Source organism: Cynocephalus volans, chromosome 4 (assembly GCF_027409185.1).
Source record: "Cynocephalus volans isolate mCynVol1 chromosome 4, mCynVol1.pri, whole genome shotgun sequence".
Classification (NCBI taxonomy): Eukaryota; Metazoa; Chordata; class Mammalia; order Dermoptera; family Cynocephalidae; genus Cynocephalus; species Cynocephalus volans.
This window is the reverse complement of record NC_084463.1, coordinates 102,049,805-102,064,144: the sequence shown is the minus strand read 5'-3', so window position 1 is coordinate 102,064,144 and position 14,340 is coordinate 102,049,805. Positions and strand designations below refer to the sequence as shown.

The 14,340-nt window shown below is 47.2% G+C and overlaps 1 protein-coding gene across 1 annotated transcript in view; it reads right to left on the bottom strand.

Annotated features, from left to right (window-relative positions):
• The window catches only part of CLPB (ClpB family mitochondrial disaggregase), a 160,228-nt gene extending 156,192 nt beyond the window's left edge, over positions 1–4,036 (bottom strand). The window contains exon 1 of the mRNA XM_063093871.1: positions 3,597–4,036. Coding sequence (XP_062949941.1) covers positions 3,597–3,996 — 400 coding nt within the window. The 5' untranslated portion in view covers positions 3,997–4,036. The remainder of the gene's footprint in view (positions 1–3,596) is intronic.
• Positions 4,037–14,340: the final 10,304 nt, after the last annotated feature.

Sequence of the window (14,340 nt, the reverse complement as noted above, 5' to 3'; positions counted from 1 at the left end):
AGAGAAGGCACTGGTCAGATCCTGGCCAGGACCTACCCCTTAGGACTGCTTAGGAGGCCCAGTAAGGCAGTGGAAGTGGAAGCCCTTCAGAAACAGGGGCTTTAACAAGCGAACTGATGCCATGATACATAAAAGAGAAGGCTGATTGTCCCCTCCCCACATGGTGTCCACTGTTAAGAAGCTGACTTCCACACCTTTCTATGACAGAACCCAAACTCTTAACTCATCATACAGGGGATGCAGGTAAAGTGCTAGCACCATGTCTCACCTATGATGAATACTCAATGTATGAATTCTTTTGTTCTTCATAAGCTATAAAGCTCTGGATACATATGTTTTATGTTACTACTATTGTTATCATTACTGATTCCCCAACCTCTTCCCACTTTCTCTCCAAATTCCAGTTCTTCAGCGCAGTTCTGAATCTTGATGTCACAGGTCACAAACCCAAATGGAGGAATAGGATGGGGGAGCAGGCAGGGGTGTGGGCCCCTCTGAGAATGCAGAGAGCCTCATCTAGACCTGGCTCCAACCCACTCTGCCACCTACTCACCATGTGACTGTGGCAGTCCCTTTCCCTCTCAACCACAGCTTTTTTTTTTTTTATCATTATTACAAATAAAACCTTTTTTAAAAAAATATTTTATTTTGTCGATATACAATGTGGTTGATTATTGTGGCCCATTACCAAAACCTCCCTCCCTCCTCCCTCTCCCCCCTCCCACCCAACAATGTCCTTTCTGTTTGCTTGTCGTACCAACTTCAAGGAATTGTAGTTGTTATGTCTTCTCCCCCCGCCCCGCCCCGTCTCAACCACAGCTTTGCTGACTATAAAGCAGAGACAATAACCCTTGCCCTGCCAGCTCGCAAGGAAGTTGAGGAGATGAAATGATGGTTGAAAAATCTGAAAAACCCTCAGTGCCAAGCCCAGCTAAGGAGACCCAAAGCAGAGGGTTCGGATCCCTTAGGAACCGCAAGGCCTAGCAGAAAAGCAATGCTGAGCCTGGCTTAGTTTGACCAGTGCAGCCTGCAGGTTGTTGGCACCACCTTGTGCCCAGAAAGAAAAACTGCCTGACCTGGAAAAAAAAAGTCAACAGCAAAGGCACAATTTTTTCAAATAGTCCAATACCAAGTGCCCATGGAGTACCTCTGTGCCCAGCCTCGTTCTGAGCTACATTGTTGGGCACTGGACAGACTCATACCCAGCCATGCCTCAGGGAGTTCTCAGTCCAGTAAAGAGAATCATTCAATGAAACAGAAGAGAATGCACTGGAGCAGGGTAGAAAGAGCAGGCAGACCTGGGCTCTTGTTCCAATTCTGCCACTTCTGCTGTATGACCTATCCAACTCACCTAATCTACTGAGCCTCAGTTTCCTTATCTATACAACAAAGATAAGATATCCACCTTGTCATGCATATATGGTTCAGACACTGGTGCCTCAACCCCACCTCCTGGTCTAGACTCCAGGGCCAGGTCTTTCCTGTTTACCTTACCCAAACACACAGCCAACCATGCTCACAGCCTCCAGCTGGAAGGGGAACAAACCTTCCTTAGAGATGGCTGTATCCACTCTCCCCTGACTCTACAGAAAAAAAGTGGCTTCTGCAAGGTCACAGAGTAGATGAGGAATGGGCCAAGATTAGAACCAGGACCTACAGCCTCCTAAAGGGTTCAGTTTCTACTACACTGTAGTGAAGGCCTTGGCTCAAAACTGTAGTCAGGAGACAGGGTAGGTAGCAAGTCAGAAGGGTTGGTACTGGTCATGGTTTTGGTCATTATCTGTTTTGGTAAATAGATCCTGGTCTCCTTACTATACTTCACATGCCACAAACTCCAGTCTGGAGGCCCCAGGAACCTCTTAGGCATGACCTTAGACACCTCTCCCCAGTTTATCCAAACATGCTGGCCTTGGGACAGTCCCTGATCATGAACCTTCCATGCCTCTCCACTACCTCTAGAATTCCAAATCCTCCTGCCTGGCATCCAGGCTCCAGTCCATCTGCTTTCACCTCAGTCCAAATACTCCATCCTCCAACCAAGCTGACCACTCTGCTACATACCATGCTGACCTGCGACTCTTTTATCTTCATTCCCTGAAGTCTTTGCATAGAATACAATCCAACTCAAGACAGAGTACCTTCTAAATTCCAGACACTCTGATGGACAATGTGTAGGTATTAGAGAAAGGTGCTACTATCAACCTGAAAAAAAAAAAAAAAAAAGATGCTTTCCCTGCTCCCATGGTGCTCACAATGTCATTCTCTTTCCAACTCCTGCCTCATCCTTCAGAACTCAAGTTCAAATTCCACATCTCCCCGGGGTTTCCAATTCTCCAGGAAGGTTTTCCTGCCCCTCCTGGCCCTCTGATTCCCCAACAAGACATAGTAAGCACCACTCACCAGCCCTGCACACCAAACTGCCTGCACTGTCCTGTTGACTGATTTTGTGTTGTTAGGACTTCTCACACACCTAGCCCAAAACTAGGCACACAAAGGCTATCCAAAAAAAAAAAAAAAAAAAAATGATAAAAATTATAGAATCACAGCATTCTTCGTCTAGAAGTCTTTAGAATCTATCTTAACACCCTCACTTTGGAGAGAAAATGGAGAGGGCCAATGAGAGTTAGACACAACCAAAGAGTCCAAATTCACAATGAGAGTTAGACACAACCAAAACAAGATCCCCAGTGTCCTCATTCTCAGTCCAAAGCCCTTACTTTACAGCTGGCCACATTTTCCTGAAGAAACAAAAAGTCAAGGCAGTCACCACTCTTGCTCCAAAGTCTCAGAGCTTGGGATGCATGGAATCTATGAACACCATGCCTCAGTCTTCCCCCATGAAGAATAACTGAGAACCTGAGAGACTGGGCTCATGCAGGCCAGAAGACTGGCTCTCTACCCACTCTCTCAGCCCCTCCACCCCACTGAGATGCCAATCTGGGTTAGCCATACCTCCGTGGTTGCTATGGGTCTCCAGAGATCCAATTTCCTTCTCCTGCCAACTGCCCCACATAACAAGATCACCTCACACCTAAGACCAGGCACAGCAAAACCCTAGGAGACTGATGGACAGACCCAGGCCCTGAGAAATTACTCTTCACTAAATGTGGGGAAACTGAGGCCAGAGAGGAGAAGGGGGCAAGCTGGCATTGGAACCAAGTCTCTTCTTAGGCCACGGGGGTGGGGGTGGGGGAAGGAGGGGGGAGGGACTTTAAACCATGCGGTGGTAGTTGACCTTAAAAAACCCCGCGGTTTCCTGGAGGCCTCTCGAAAGAGAAATTGGACCAGTCAGGGTGTAAGAGCATAAAGGGACCATGCTGTAATATTAGATGTTTAGCTTAATGCTCCCACTGCACAGATGGAGAAAGTAATGCCCAAAAGGGTGAAGCTAACTTGCAACGTGAAACTATAAATTCTGAGGCGGTGAGCTCTCCAGGGCAACACCCTGGCCCTGGAACTAGATGATGTCTGGGTCCCTCTAAGACTGAGGCTCTGAGGGTCTAAATCTATAAGCACCTCCCACCCTCCAAAGATGTAGAGTCAGGACACTCCTCCCGCCTCTCCCTTCCTCAAACCCAGACTGTTCCCATAATCACCCTTGTTGGATGGACTCTTGCTGTAGCATTGAACCACCAGCGCTGTGGCCAGGACCCACATGCCCAGTCCGGACCTGTTGGGAACCCCATGCCAGCTGTCCTGTCCCGGGACTGTTTCTTCGGGACTAGGAAGGCGTCCCCACGTGGCGGCCGCGAGGCAATGGATCTCGGTGAGTCCTTCTCGGCGCCCCCAGGTGGCTGCCCCTCGGCCGGGAAGCAAGGTTGGCGTTGTTCCAGGGCGCCCCCAAGCGGCCTCCCTCAGCCACTGCGGCTCACCGCGGTCCCCGGTGGTCATGCTCCGATCGGGGGCACCTCCATGGCTCCGGAGCGATGAGGACCTGAGTAGCCGGAGGAGGAGCCGCGGCGCCGGCGCTGTTCTCAACACGAGGGAGCCCAGCATCGTGACAGCTGCTTCGAAAACCCCCTGGTGTCGGCCCCTGTGCTGGCCACGTCCAACATGGCTGCCGCGGCGCGTTCGGAGACGCCGCGAACGAGGAAGTTTTGCGCACTACCTCACGGGAGTGGTAGTCCACAGCCTTAGATCTTTCCACCGCTGGAGAACAAATAAACTACACTTCCCAGAAGGCTGTGGGATGGTGTCACAATGACTGCCGACATAGAGGAGCCCGGGGCATGCTGGGAAATGGAGTTCGGGTGGAGGGGCGTGGCAAAAAGGAAAATGCCAGGGTTGGGCGTGGCGATTAGCGGTAAAGATTCAGATCCCAGAACCTCTTTCCTAGTTTATTTACAAGGTACGACGCAGTTTCTGGCCGAGGTAAGTTAAACAGGGATCTTCAGCAGAGGCCTACCATGAAATTTATGCTTATTTCTTTTAGCCTATTTCCTTTTTTCAGCATGGGAGGACTTTTCAAAGTGATGTCAGAGGTAACTGGTGCACCTTAAATTGGAGTATCTTTTCTTTTCCTACACGGACTTCCTGTCGGTTGAAGAGCTGACTCCTGACCTAGCTTTCCCTATTGTGTTATTTTCAAAGGGCTTTCACGTTGGCTACCTCATGGCAGCTGCGTGCGGGAAGCTGGGCAAGAACTATTATTTTCTACAGTGAGGGAAACTAAGGCTCAAATGTGAAATGATTTGCTAGTAAGTCACCTGGATTAGAGCTCAGGTCTTCTGATTCTGAGCCTATGCTATTCATTAACACCTGCACCCCATCCCGCTCCCTCTTTTCCAGACTGAACCCACAGATAGGCAAAAAAAGGAAGCTCTTCCTTTGCGCCAGTTGTGTCTCTTGCACATCCCTTAGGGCTGCTCAAACTTCACATTTGTCAGAGCCTTCCCTGACCATTGTAGTTAAAACAGCAATCCAACCTGCACCCATCCTTATTCTGCCTAGCTTTTCTTCACAGTACTTACTCCTGACATACTAAATATTTGTTTATTGTCTGTCTCCAGTAGAATATGAACCCCACGAGGCCGAGACTTTATTTTATATAACTAGCACCCAGAACAATTTTGGGAACAAAAGAGTCACTCAATAAAGATTTGTTCAGTGAATGGATTACCCTCACCTTATAAGTGTGGGGGAATGAATTGAGCTTTGGCATTCAGGCAGACCTGTATTTTAATTTTGACTCTTGCATTTACTACTTGTGACCTTGGACAAACTCCGTTACCCCTCTGATAGTTAATTTCTTCATTATTATCAAAGATAATATTTCCTACCTTCAAGATTATTGCTTGTATTAAATGAGATAATATGTAGAAAGACTCTGACGCCATCCCCGGCTCACAGTAGGTTTTCAAGAAATGGCAGTATTCTCTGCTCGGGGGGGATCATTGGATTTCCTACTCTAAACGTCTTCAGGGCAGAGATGGAGTTTCTCATTTCCACCGCCCTTAGTAAAGCACACAGCAAATAGCTGTTGAATATATGAATAAATATTTGTAAAGTACTCAGTAGCCAAAGCATTTTGATATTCCTATTTTAAGAAGTTCCCAGGACATCCTGTTTTGTTGTCCACCCCAATCACTGTAGCAGCTTCACCCTCCCTGTATTCTTAGAATAGTTCTGCCTCACAATTTAGGAGGTCACAGCAGGAAGAGCAATCTCTGAGCTCACTTTACCAGATGGGTCACAAGACGGAATGCATCTCAGAGTGTGCAGAGTTCAAATCATCTTGCTGCAGACATATCCTAGGGCACTTCAATTTACTTAGTACTGCATAATTTTCAAAGCACTTACCCATTGATTTATTTGATATTCACAGATAACATCCTGAGGGATGCAAGGAAGGGTTTAATTACTATCTGCATTTGGTAGGGATACTGAGAAGGTTAAATGATCAATGTCTAACTGAGTGGGACATAGTGGGGAAGTATGGAAACAACCATTAGAATCAGCTGGGACTCAGAGTGAAGTTTAGATGGTCAACAATCAATTCAAAAAACCCTTAGGTCACAGTACTAGCATTTTAAAAGAACTTCAACCCAGGATGGCTTCTTTTTGGTCTGCTCAGAAAGTGGGGATTTATATTAGGTTTCAGTTATATTTATATTGGCCCTGAGCTTCTAGCTCTCGGGTTGAGGGACAGAGAACTTCAGCTTCATTTAGTTTGCAACAGGGTGACTGGGCGATATTGAGGTGGGATTTAGGAGGAGGCAGGAAGTGAAGAATCAATGCAGTTGCTAGGGTTACCTACCTCTAGAGTGAAGCTGGAGGCCATTCTGTGCCACCCATTCTATAAGCTTCTGAGGAAAATGCTTTTCCTGAAAAACAAAACAAAATACACATTTTTAAACAAATAAATGGATAGTAGCTGGGGTTTTTCAACTATTGGAAAAAGAAGTATAATTAAAGAGAGAAAGCCAAAATGAACCTTATGGTACTAGATGGGGATCAGAGGTATCAGTATAAACTTATGGTTTTAAAATATACATACATACAGATTGATACAGAAATATAAATATGTAAGTATGTATGGGTTAGTAGCATATTATATATGAAGTTACTTTTAAAAGTTTGTGAAAAATAAAAGACAATATGAATGTAGTGGATTGAATTATGTCCCCCCCAAACTCCTTGAAGCTTGAATTGTGTCCCCCAAGTTTTATGTATTAGAAACTTAGCCCCCACTGTGACTGTTAAGAGTGTGGGAAATCCTATTATGGTAATTGAAAGATGGAGCCTTGAAGAGGTGATTGGATTGTAGGACTGTGCATAGTGAATGGATTAAAAATGGTGGTCAGGGGCATCGTTCTGAGGGCTTTAAAAGAAGAGGAGAGTCTGTCTCTGCTGTCTCTTGCTTCTTCTCACCATGTGATCTGCTTGTACCCGCCGGCTGCTTGCCATTTTCTGCCTTGAGTAGAAACAGCCTGAGGCCCATGCCAGATGCAGCTGTCCCAGAATCATAAGCAAATAAACCTCTGCTCTTTATAAATGACCCAGTCTCAGGAATTCTGTTACAGCAACACAAAAGGATTGATAAAATTAATCTTTCCATGAACTTTTTGGAGACCTTGAATATTACCTAGCTCTGTTCTCTGAGAGGGTCTAGAATCTGTAACAACCTAAAAACTGCATATACCTAACATAATCTTATGTGCCAGAAAGTAAGGAAATGCTCAAAACCAGGTGCAGGCTTGTGGAAAAAACACAGGAGTCAGTGTGAAGGAGTTCCTGATGACCTAAGCTGGAGCAATCTGACTGAAAAATAATGATAATATGGGGGTTTTACCCACAGAGTAATACAAATATTTATGAGGCTATAGTGATATAAATAATCAAATAAATAAAGAGATAAATGGGGGAGAAATGGGGGAATAGACAGCTCTTCCTTAAATTACAAGTTCAATCTATAAATGTAGAAGGAAGAGGGAAATAGAGAATTACTATAAGGCCCACATCACAGTGATAAATGTTTCAGACAAGATGCATGGATGATGCTAAAATTAGTGGATAAAAGTTTGAGGAGGAACAAGATTTGTATCATCTCAAAGTATCTCCTGCAAGATACTTATCAACCACAAAAACTTTACATTGGAGAAACCTGGCAGATATCAACTTAACATGATCAAGGTAAACATCCCCAGTGTTGTGGATTGATCACCAAGCTTGATTCCTACTGTAACAGTATTAAGAGGGTGGGAAATGAAACTATGACAGTGTTGAAAGGTGTTCCCTTTAAGAGGTGATTGGATTGAGAGGACTGTGCTCTTGCAAATCGATTAATCCATTCATGGAGTAATGGGTTAACAGTTTAATGGGTTATCAAGGGAATGAACAGGTGAGTTTATGAGAGCAAGTGAGTACATTAATAAGTTTTCTTGCCATTCTCACATGATATTTTGCCTGGGCACAGGACTCTGTAGGGAGTCCACATCAAATGTGTCCCCTGGACCTTGGAATTCCCAGTCTCCAAAACAGTAAGAAATAAATTTCATTTTTTTATAAATTACCCAGTTTCAGGTTGAAAGAAAGTGAGCTGAGATGCTGGGTACCATTCAAGCTTTATTAAGGGAAAAGAATCTGCCGGGCTCTGCCCAAAGTAGGGGGCAGCCCAGGGCTGCCCTCAAAATGAAGGGCAGCAGCTAACCTAGGGCAGTGGGAGCTTATATTGATATGTTGGCACCAAGAGCTGGTGATGTAATTCTGGGGTGGGGATTGAGTTAGGTCATGGAAATGGAGAGTTCTGCGCATGCGGAAACACTGAAAGTTTCGTTTTCTCTGAAAACATGCGGCTTCTTGTAAAAGAATGGGGGAGGGGCGGGGAGGAGGTGGGTGGCACCATTTTGTACTTGGGCTTGTCTAAAGTGGTGTTGGTTATGTTGCAGATCTATTATTCCCGCCTTTTAAGTATAGGAAAAAGGGGAAAAGGGCAGAGGTCTCATTCTTCTGAAGCTACTTCCTGCTGGAGGTTGAAGGGAGAGGAAAAATCAGGTGGAAAAATCAGGCCAAACAAAAACATTGCATTGCTTTCCTGGGGGACAGCCGTATTCTTCCGGGTCTCTGAACTGGAGAGGCCGGTATCCTCCGATGAAGAGTTCAGTGACCTTTTGGTTGGTGAAAGCCTGCATACATTCCTGCAAGTAATTAGAGAAACACTAAAAGAGACAGGGACCAAAAAGTAGGATAAGTCCCAGCACAATTAGGGGTCCCTAGTAGGGGCATAAGCCAGGGTATCCCAGGGTTCAGTGAAATGGCTTAAGTTGTTTTGGATGACCCCAGACTCATTTACATAACAACAGCATTCCTCCCCAAGAAGAGGCAGGTGACTTCCTTCTCAGCTGGAAAGAAGTAAAGGGCCCGAAGGTTCTGTAAAGCAACTGTCACGAGTGAGGTGACCTGTCGCTGGAGGAAGGAGATGCTGTCTATGCTTAGTTCTGAGAGTTTTTGAAAGAATTGAGAGGCAGTAGCAGGGCCCGCTATGTCAGTCCCAGTTGCAGGAAGGATCCCTGCACCAATTAAAAAGGTACAATTAGTGCCCTACAGGAGCAGGGGCACTTCCTGAGGGGGGGGAAGTTAGTCTCAGTCCCGTCTCCATCTCTCCATCTGTCTGGAGGGTGATGTCAGGAACGAGTTAAAAGAATGTGCAAGAAATCGCGTTGGGGGCAGGCAACAGGATAACATAGTTTTACGAAGGAAATATATTCCGGTTTTAGGGCATGGATGAGGAGGGGTAAGTGAGTGGCGGCGTCTGGTGCTAGTGAGGCAGAGTGTGGGCAGGCCCCGCACAAGGCTGACAGTCCCCACTGAGGTGACATTAGAGGAAAGTGAAGAGACGTTTGTGTAAACCTTGCGGGCCACATCGACAGGGAGGGGGGTGACCACAAAGAGTTTCTCACAAAGTGGGAGACAGATGAGTCGTTTGGGGACCAGTCTGATTTGCTGAGGACTGCATCGTCCCTGTGGACCTGGAAACTCCATGTTCCAGGTAAAGGGGAGCATTGAGATAGGAGGAAAAACACGGGAAGGATGCGAAGGGTTAGGGAGCCCAAAGAATTTAAAGGGGACATTGTCACAGTGACATTGCTAAGAAGCATCCTACTGATGGAGGCAAAGGAGTGCAGGAGAAATCTTCCTATAATGTTACAGTCTTTTGGGGCAGCTGCTGCCAGTCCTGTAGCAAGTACTAGAACAGACAGTATAATAGTAGCTCTTGTGTGAGGGACGTGAAGCGGCCTGCAAGAGTGAGAGGAAAATCGCCGGGGAAAGATCATCCTTTTTCTGCAATTGGAGAAGAGAGAAGGTCCTGCAGATTTTCCATTTTGTGGGTGCTAAAATGGACGAAGTGTGAGGAGATGTTGGGCTGGGGGTTGAGCAGGGGGACCCCTCTGGCTTGGTGTTAACAGATTTTTGGGTAAAGTCTCAGGAGCTAGTTTTACCAAGGATAAGTGATGCCAAGGGGCCTTTCCTAGTACTTTTACTGCCGTGGGGGTGGTGAGAAGTGCTGTATAAGGCCCTTCCCAGCATGGCGAGAGGGGCTTTGGGATTCAGGTTTTAATATGCACTTGCTGTCCTGGGCTCAGTTTAAAGTCTGAGGGGGTGGTGGGGAAGTATGAGATAATAGAAGCTTAGCCCTTCCTGAAGAAGATCCCTAATGAGCAAAAGAGTAGGGAGATACTGGCCTAAAGGCGATGAGCTGGAAGGGAGAGGTGTGAGCATGAAGGGCCTCCCGTACATAAGTTCGAGGGGGCTGAGGCCGGTGGGCTTTCGGGGGGCAGCCCGTAGGTGAGTGAGTGACTGGTGGGGAGGCCAAAACAAGGGATGATTTCTGAGGTGAGAGCATGTGTTACTGCTGTAGCATCCTCTGAAGTGCAGGGAAAAGCCTCAACCCAACCTGAAAAGGTATCTACTAAGGTTAGAAGATAGCAGGTCCTTTTGTGGAGAGGGTAATATAAGGGCTGAGGAAGGCATAGTGGTAGTTCCTAACCTATATGAACTGAATTATGGAAATCTAAAAGGATTTGCTCAGCTTGTGTGGTAGCACAAGCGACTGGAGACAGTATACCAGTTGTCCTTCCCTGTGCCCCCAACTGTTGGAGGTGTTGTATTTCTTGGAGTGTGTATTGGGATCAGGGTGTAGGGGCCATGAGAAGGACCTGAGCAGGAGAGGAAGAGTGGGGGCCTGGTGACTGAGCAGCCTGTTTTGTGGTTAGATCTGCCAGTTTGTTTCCCTGGGCTATGGGGTTGTTGGAGGCTTGGTGTCCTCTGCAGCATATAACCCCAACCTCCTTTGGGAGCTGTGCCCCCTCAATAGCTTGTGTTAGATTTATTACAACATAACCTGCCCGAGGGGTGGGCGTGGAGGTGGCGCTCCCATCTATGAACTGTGTAACGGGATGCAGGGAGATGTGTGGAAAGGGATTGAGAAAGAGGTCTAAAGCCTCCATGCAATTGTGTTCTAAGGGTTGTGAGTGTTTTGGGATAAGAGTGGCTGGATTTTAAGGGAGGGTGAAGTTTAAAGGAGAACTGGGAGTTTTCAGTGAAAGTAAGGTGAATAAGTTGTAGGCGGGAAAGGGAAAAAATTTACTTGGCATTATGGCTGAGAAGGTCTTGACTTTTTGTTGTTTAAAAGTTAGTTTAGGGCTTTCTTATGCTAAAAGGGTGGCTGCTGCCAAGGCCGGTAAGCAGGGGCCCATCCTCGAGCGGTGGCATCTAGTTATTTAGAGAGGTTTGCAACGGGGAGAAAATATCTCCTGCCTTTTGTCCCAAAACCCAGACTGCCAATCTTTGGGTTTTGGTGACCTATAGGATAAAAGAATGAGATAGGTTTGAGAGAGATAGAGCTGGGGCTGTGAGGAGAGCGGCTTTTCACCACTGGAAGGGAGGATGAATGGGCTTTGTAGGATCTAAAGGAATGGCAGGAACCCCTTTGACTGCCCCATAAAGTGGCTTTGCCAGCAGCCAAAGTTAGGAATCCACAGGCGAAGACACCCTGCAAGCCCCAAGAAAGAAAGGATTTCACCCTTGGTGGTAGGAGTAGGGAGTTCAGAAATTAGACTCTTGAACCAAAGGAGAAGAAATTTGGGCCTTGCTGGGGACACTCGATATCCCCTGGAGGCCAAGAAATTAAGGAGAGCAACAGTGTGGGCCTGTGAATCCTCATAGGAGGGGCTAGAAAGGAGGAGGCCATCCACATTTGTACTAAAGTGCTAGAGGTTGGGGGAAGTTCAGATAAGTCTTGAGCTAAGGGCTGGCTGGAAAGTGGGAGCTATCCCAAAACCCCTGACATAGTACTGTCCAAGTAAGTTGTTGGGAATCGCGCATGTGAGGATTAGTCCTGTACTAAATGGTATGAGCCGTTAGGCTTTATAACCCAAAGGATGGGTGTATTAAAAGGTGAGTGGGTAGGCCGTGAGAGATGAGAAGAAAGGAGTTTGTTTATAAGGGGCTTTAACCCTATTAGGTGTTTATTAGCGATGGGGTGTTGTGGGACATCAGGGAACAAAGAAGGGTTCCGCAATTTAGCAAAGATAGGGGAATGGTACATAGCAATGGGGGAAAAGAAGTGTCCCATACTAGGGGTTAACCTTGTCCAAGGGGGAGGGGAAGGTGCAAGCCCCAGGGGCCAGGTCTGGGTGCAGCCTGTAACAGGAGTAGTGTAGCTGGAGTTAAAGTGTTTAGGGTAAGAGTAGCTTTGAATTTGAAAAGAATGTCCCATCCCAGTAAGGGGGCTGGGCATTGAGGCATTATTAAAAACTTGTGTGTGAATTGGGTGTTTGTAGGGTGTAGGAAAGGGGTTGAGTGATCCATGGGCGGTATTCTGACCCTGTGTCCCCTACTATTGTGATAGAGGATGGGGTTGTTGGTCCTGCATAATCAGGAAGGATAGAGTAAATGGCCCCTGTATTGATGACAAAAGAGATCAGCTTACCTGCCACGAGGTGAGTTACCCTGGGTTCATGCATGGTGATCTCCGTGGGGGCATCAGGCCCTGGGCATTGTCAGTCCTCCTCCTGGGCAAAGCCTAGAAACTCCAGTAGGGATGGCTGTGAAGCCAAAGGCTGTAGGTTGGGGACTGGGCCACTCCCTCTCTGGCAAGTGGCACAGTCAGTCCCCCAGTGATCTGGCCATTTGCAATGAGGATAGGGCCCTGGAGGAGGCCGTGGATTGGGATATGCTCATGCCCAGTGGCCCAGATGACCACATTTGAAGTGGTTCCTGGGTGGCTTGCCTCTTGAGGCAGCCAGCTTTGGAGTACGTGAGCCGTGGATGGAATTAGCCAGGAGCTGGTATTTGGCCTGATCTCTTTTAGAGTTTTTTTGAATATCAGGGGCTGAATGGATAATGAAATGAGAGTATAAGAGGGGCATGCCTGCAGAGGAGTATGGGTCTATATGTGTGTATTCATGTAAAGCCTCAGAGAGGCAGGTTGGAAGCTTGTTGGGATTTTCAGTGGATCTCTGTGTGATTTCTCTAAGCTTGTCATAATTGACTGACTTGTGAGTAGTCTTTTGGAGGCCGTGAAGTAGGTGTGTGATCATGTTATCCTGGAGATCCCAATCCCCAGTGGCCAGCCTGGTAGTCCCAATCTGGGTCCATGCAAGGAACAGCAATGGCTCCCACAGGCTGCCTATTATTTTGAGCATGTACCTGAGCCGCCATCCAGATCTGCTCCCTGTACATGGACTTGGACAATTCCTTTCATCCCAGCCACTTCATGGAAGGGTTATAAAAAGCCGGAGCTGAGGCAGGGTTGTTACCTGATGAAGGGGGAGAAGGAGAGGGGTTCAGTGGCTGAGGACGAACGTCTTGAGACCAGGTAGAGGGAAGAGAGGGAAATGTGGAAGGGGCTGGTGAAGGATTTTGAGCATTCGGAGGTAGTTGAGGTGGCCTGTACAGGTAGCAGAGTAGTCTGACAGATCAGGGGATTGATCCGAGTCTGCAAAGAGAGGTCGAGCATGAGCTAGGAGAATTCGAGACATAGGACAGTTTTGACAGAGAGAAAGAGAGAAAGAGCATTCAGAGATGGAAGAAGGCCTGAAAATAAAGGAATCTCTCCGTCCTGCCACTTCAGTGAGTATCTAAATTAAGAGTGCCATCTTGTGGCCACTGGGAGCCATTGTAACTAGGCGTTCTAGTTTTAATGTCTCCCTGGAGGCCAAGAAATTGACGAGGAGACAGCCCAAGTGTGTAGAGCATGGAGGTATGGATCATGAGGATCCTGTGTAGAGGGTGAGAAAGGGTGCAGGCAGTCCTGGTAGAAGAAGAATGCCACCAAGGAGCATCCTTCTTGGTGTGCATCTTTTCAAGAAAAAAGCCAAGACCAGCTAATGAAGCATCCTTCAATACCTGGGGGCATGAGAAAAGTTCCCTTGGCCAGGCACCTGGGCTTCGTAGAGACTGGAGTCTTAGAGAGTAGTCAGGGGAACCACAGAAGTAGGCAGGACAGACCCACTGACACCCTGAATTGAGGCTGGTGTTGGATGAGTTGGTCTGAAACAGCAAAAGTAAAGAGTTCCGGAGGCACCCAGTTTTGGCAGGTCTGGGAAGGGTGGCCAGGAGCCAATCAACCCAAGAGAGGGGATCAGCCGACAGTTTAGCCAAGATCCTTCCCTGGTTTCGGCACCATAATGAAAGAAAGTGAGCTGAGATGCTAGGTACCATTCAAGCTTTATTAAGGGAAAAGAGTCCGCAGGGCTGTGCCCAAAGTGGGTGGCAGCCCAGGGCTGCCCTCAAAATGGAAGGCAGCAGCTAACCTAGGGTGGTGGGAGCTTATGTTGGTATGTTGGTGCCAAGAGCTGGGTGATGTAATTCCAGGGTGGGGATTGAGTTAGGTCATGG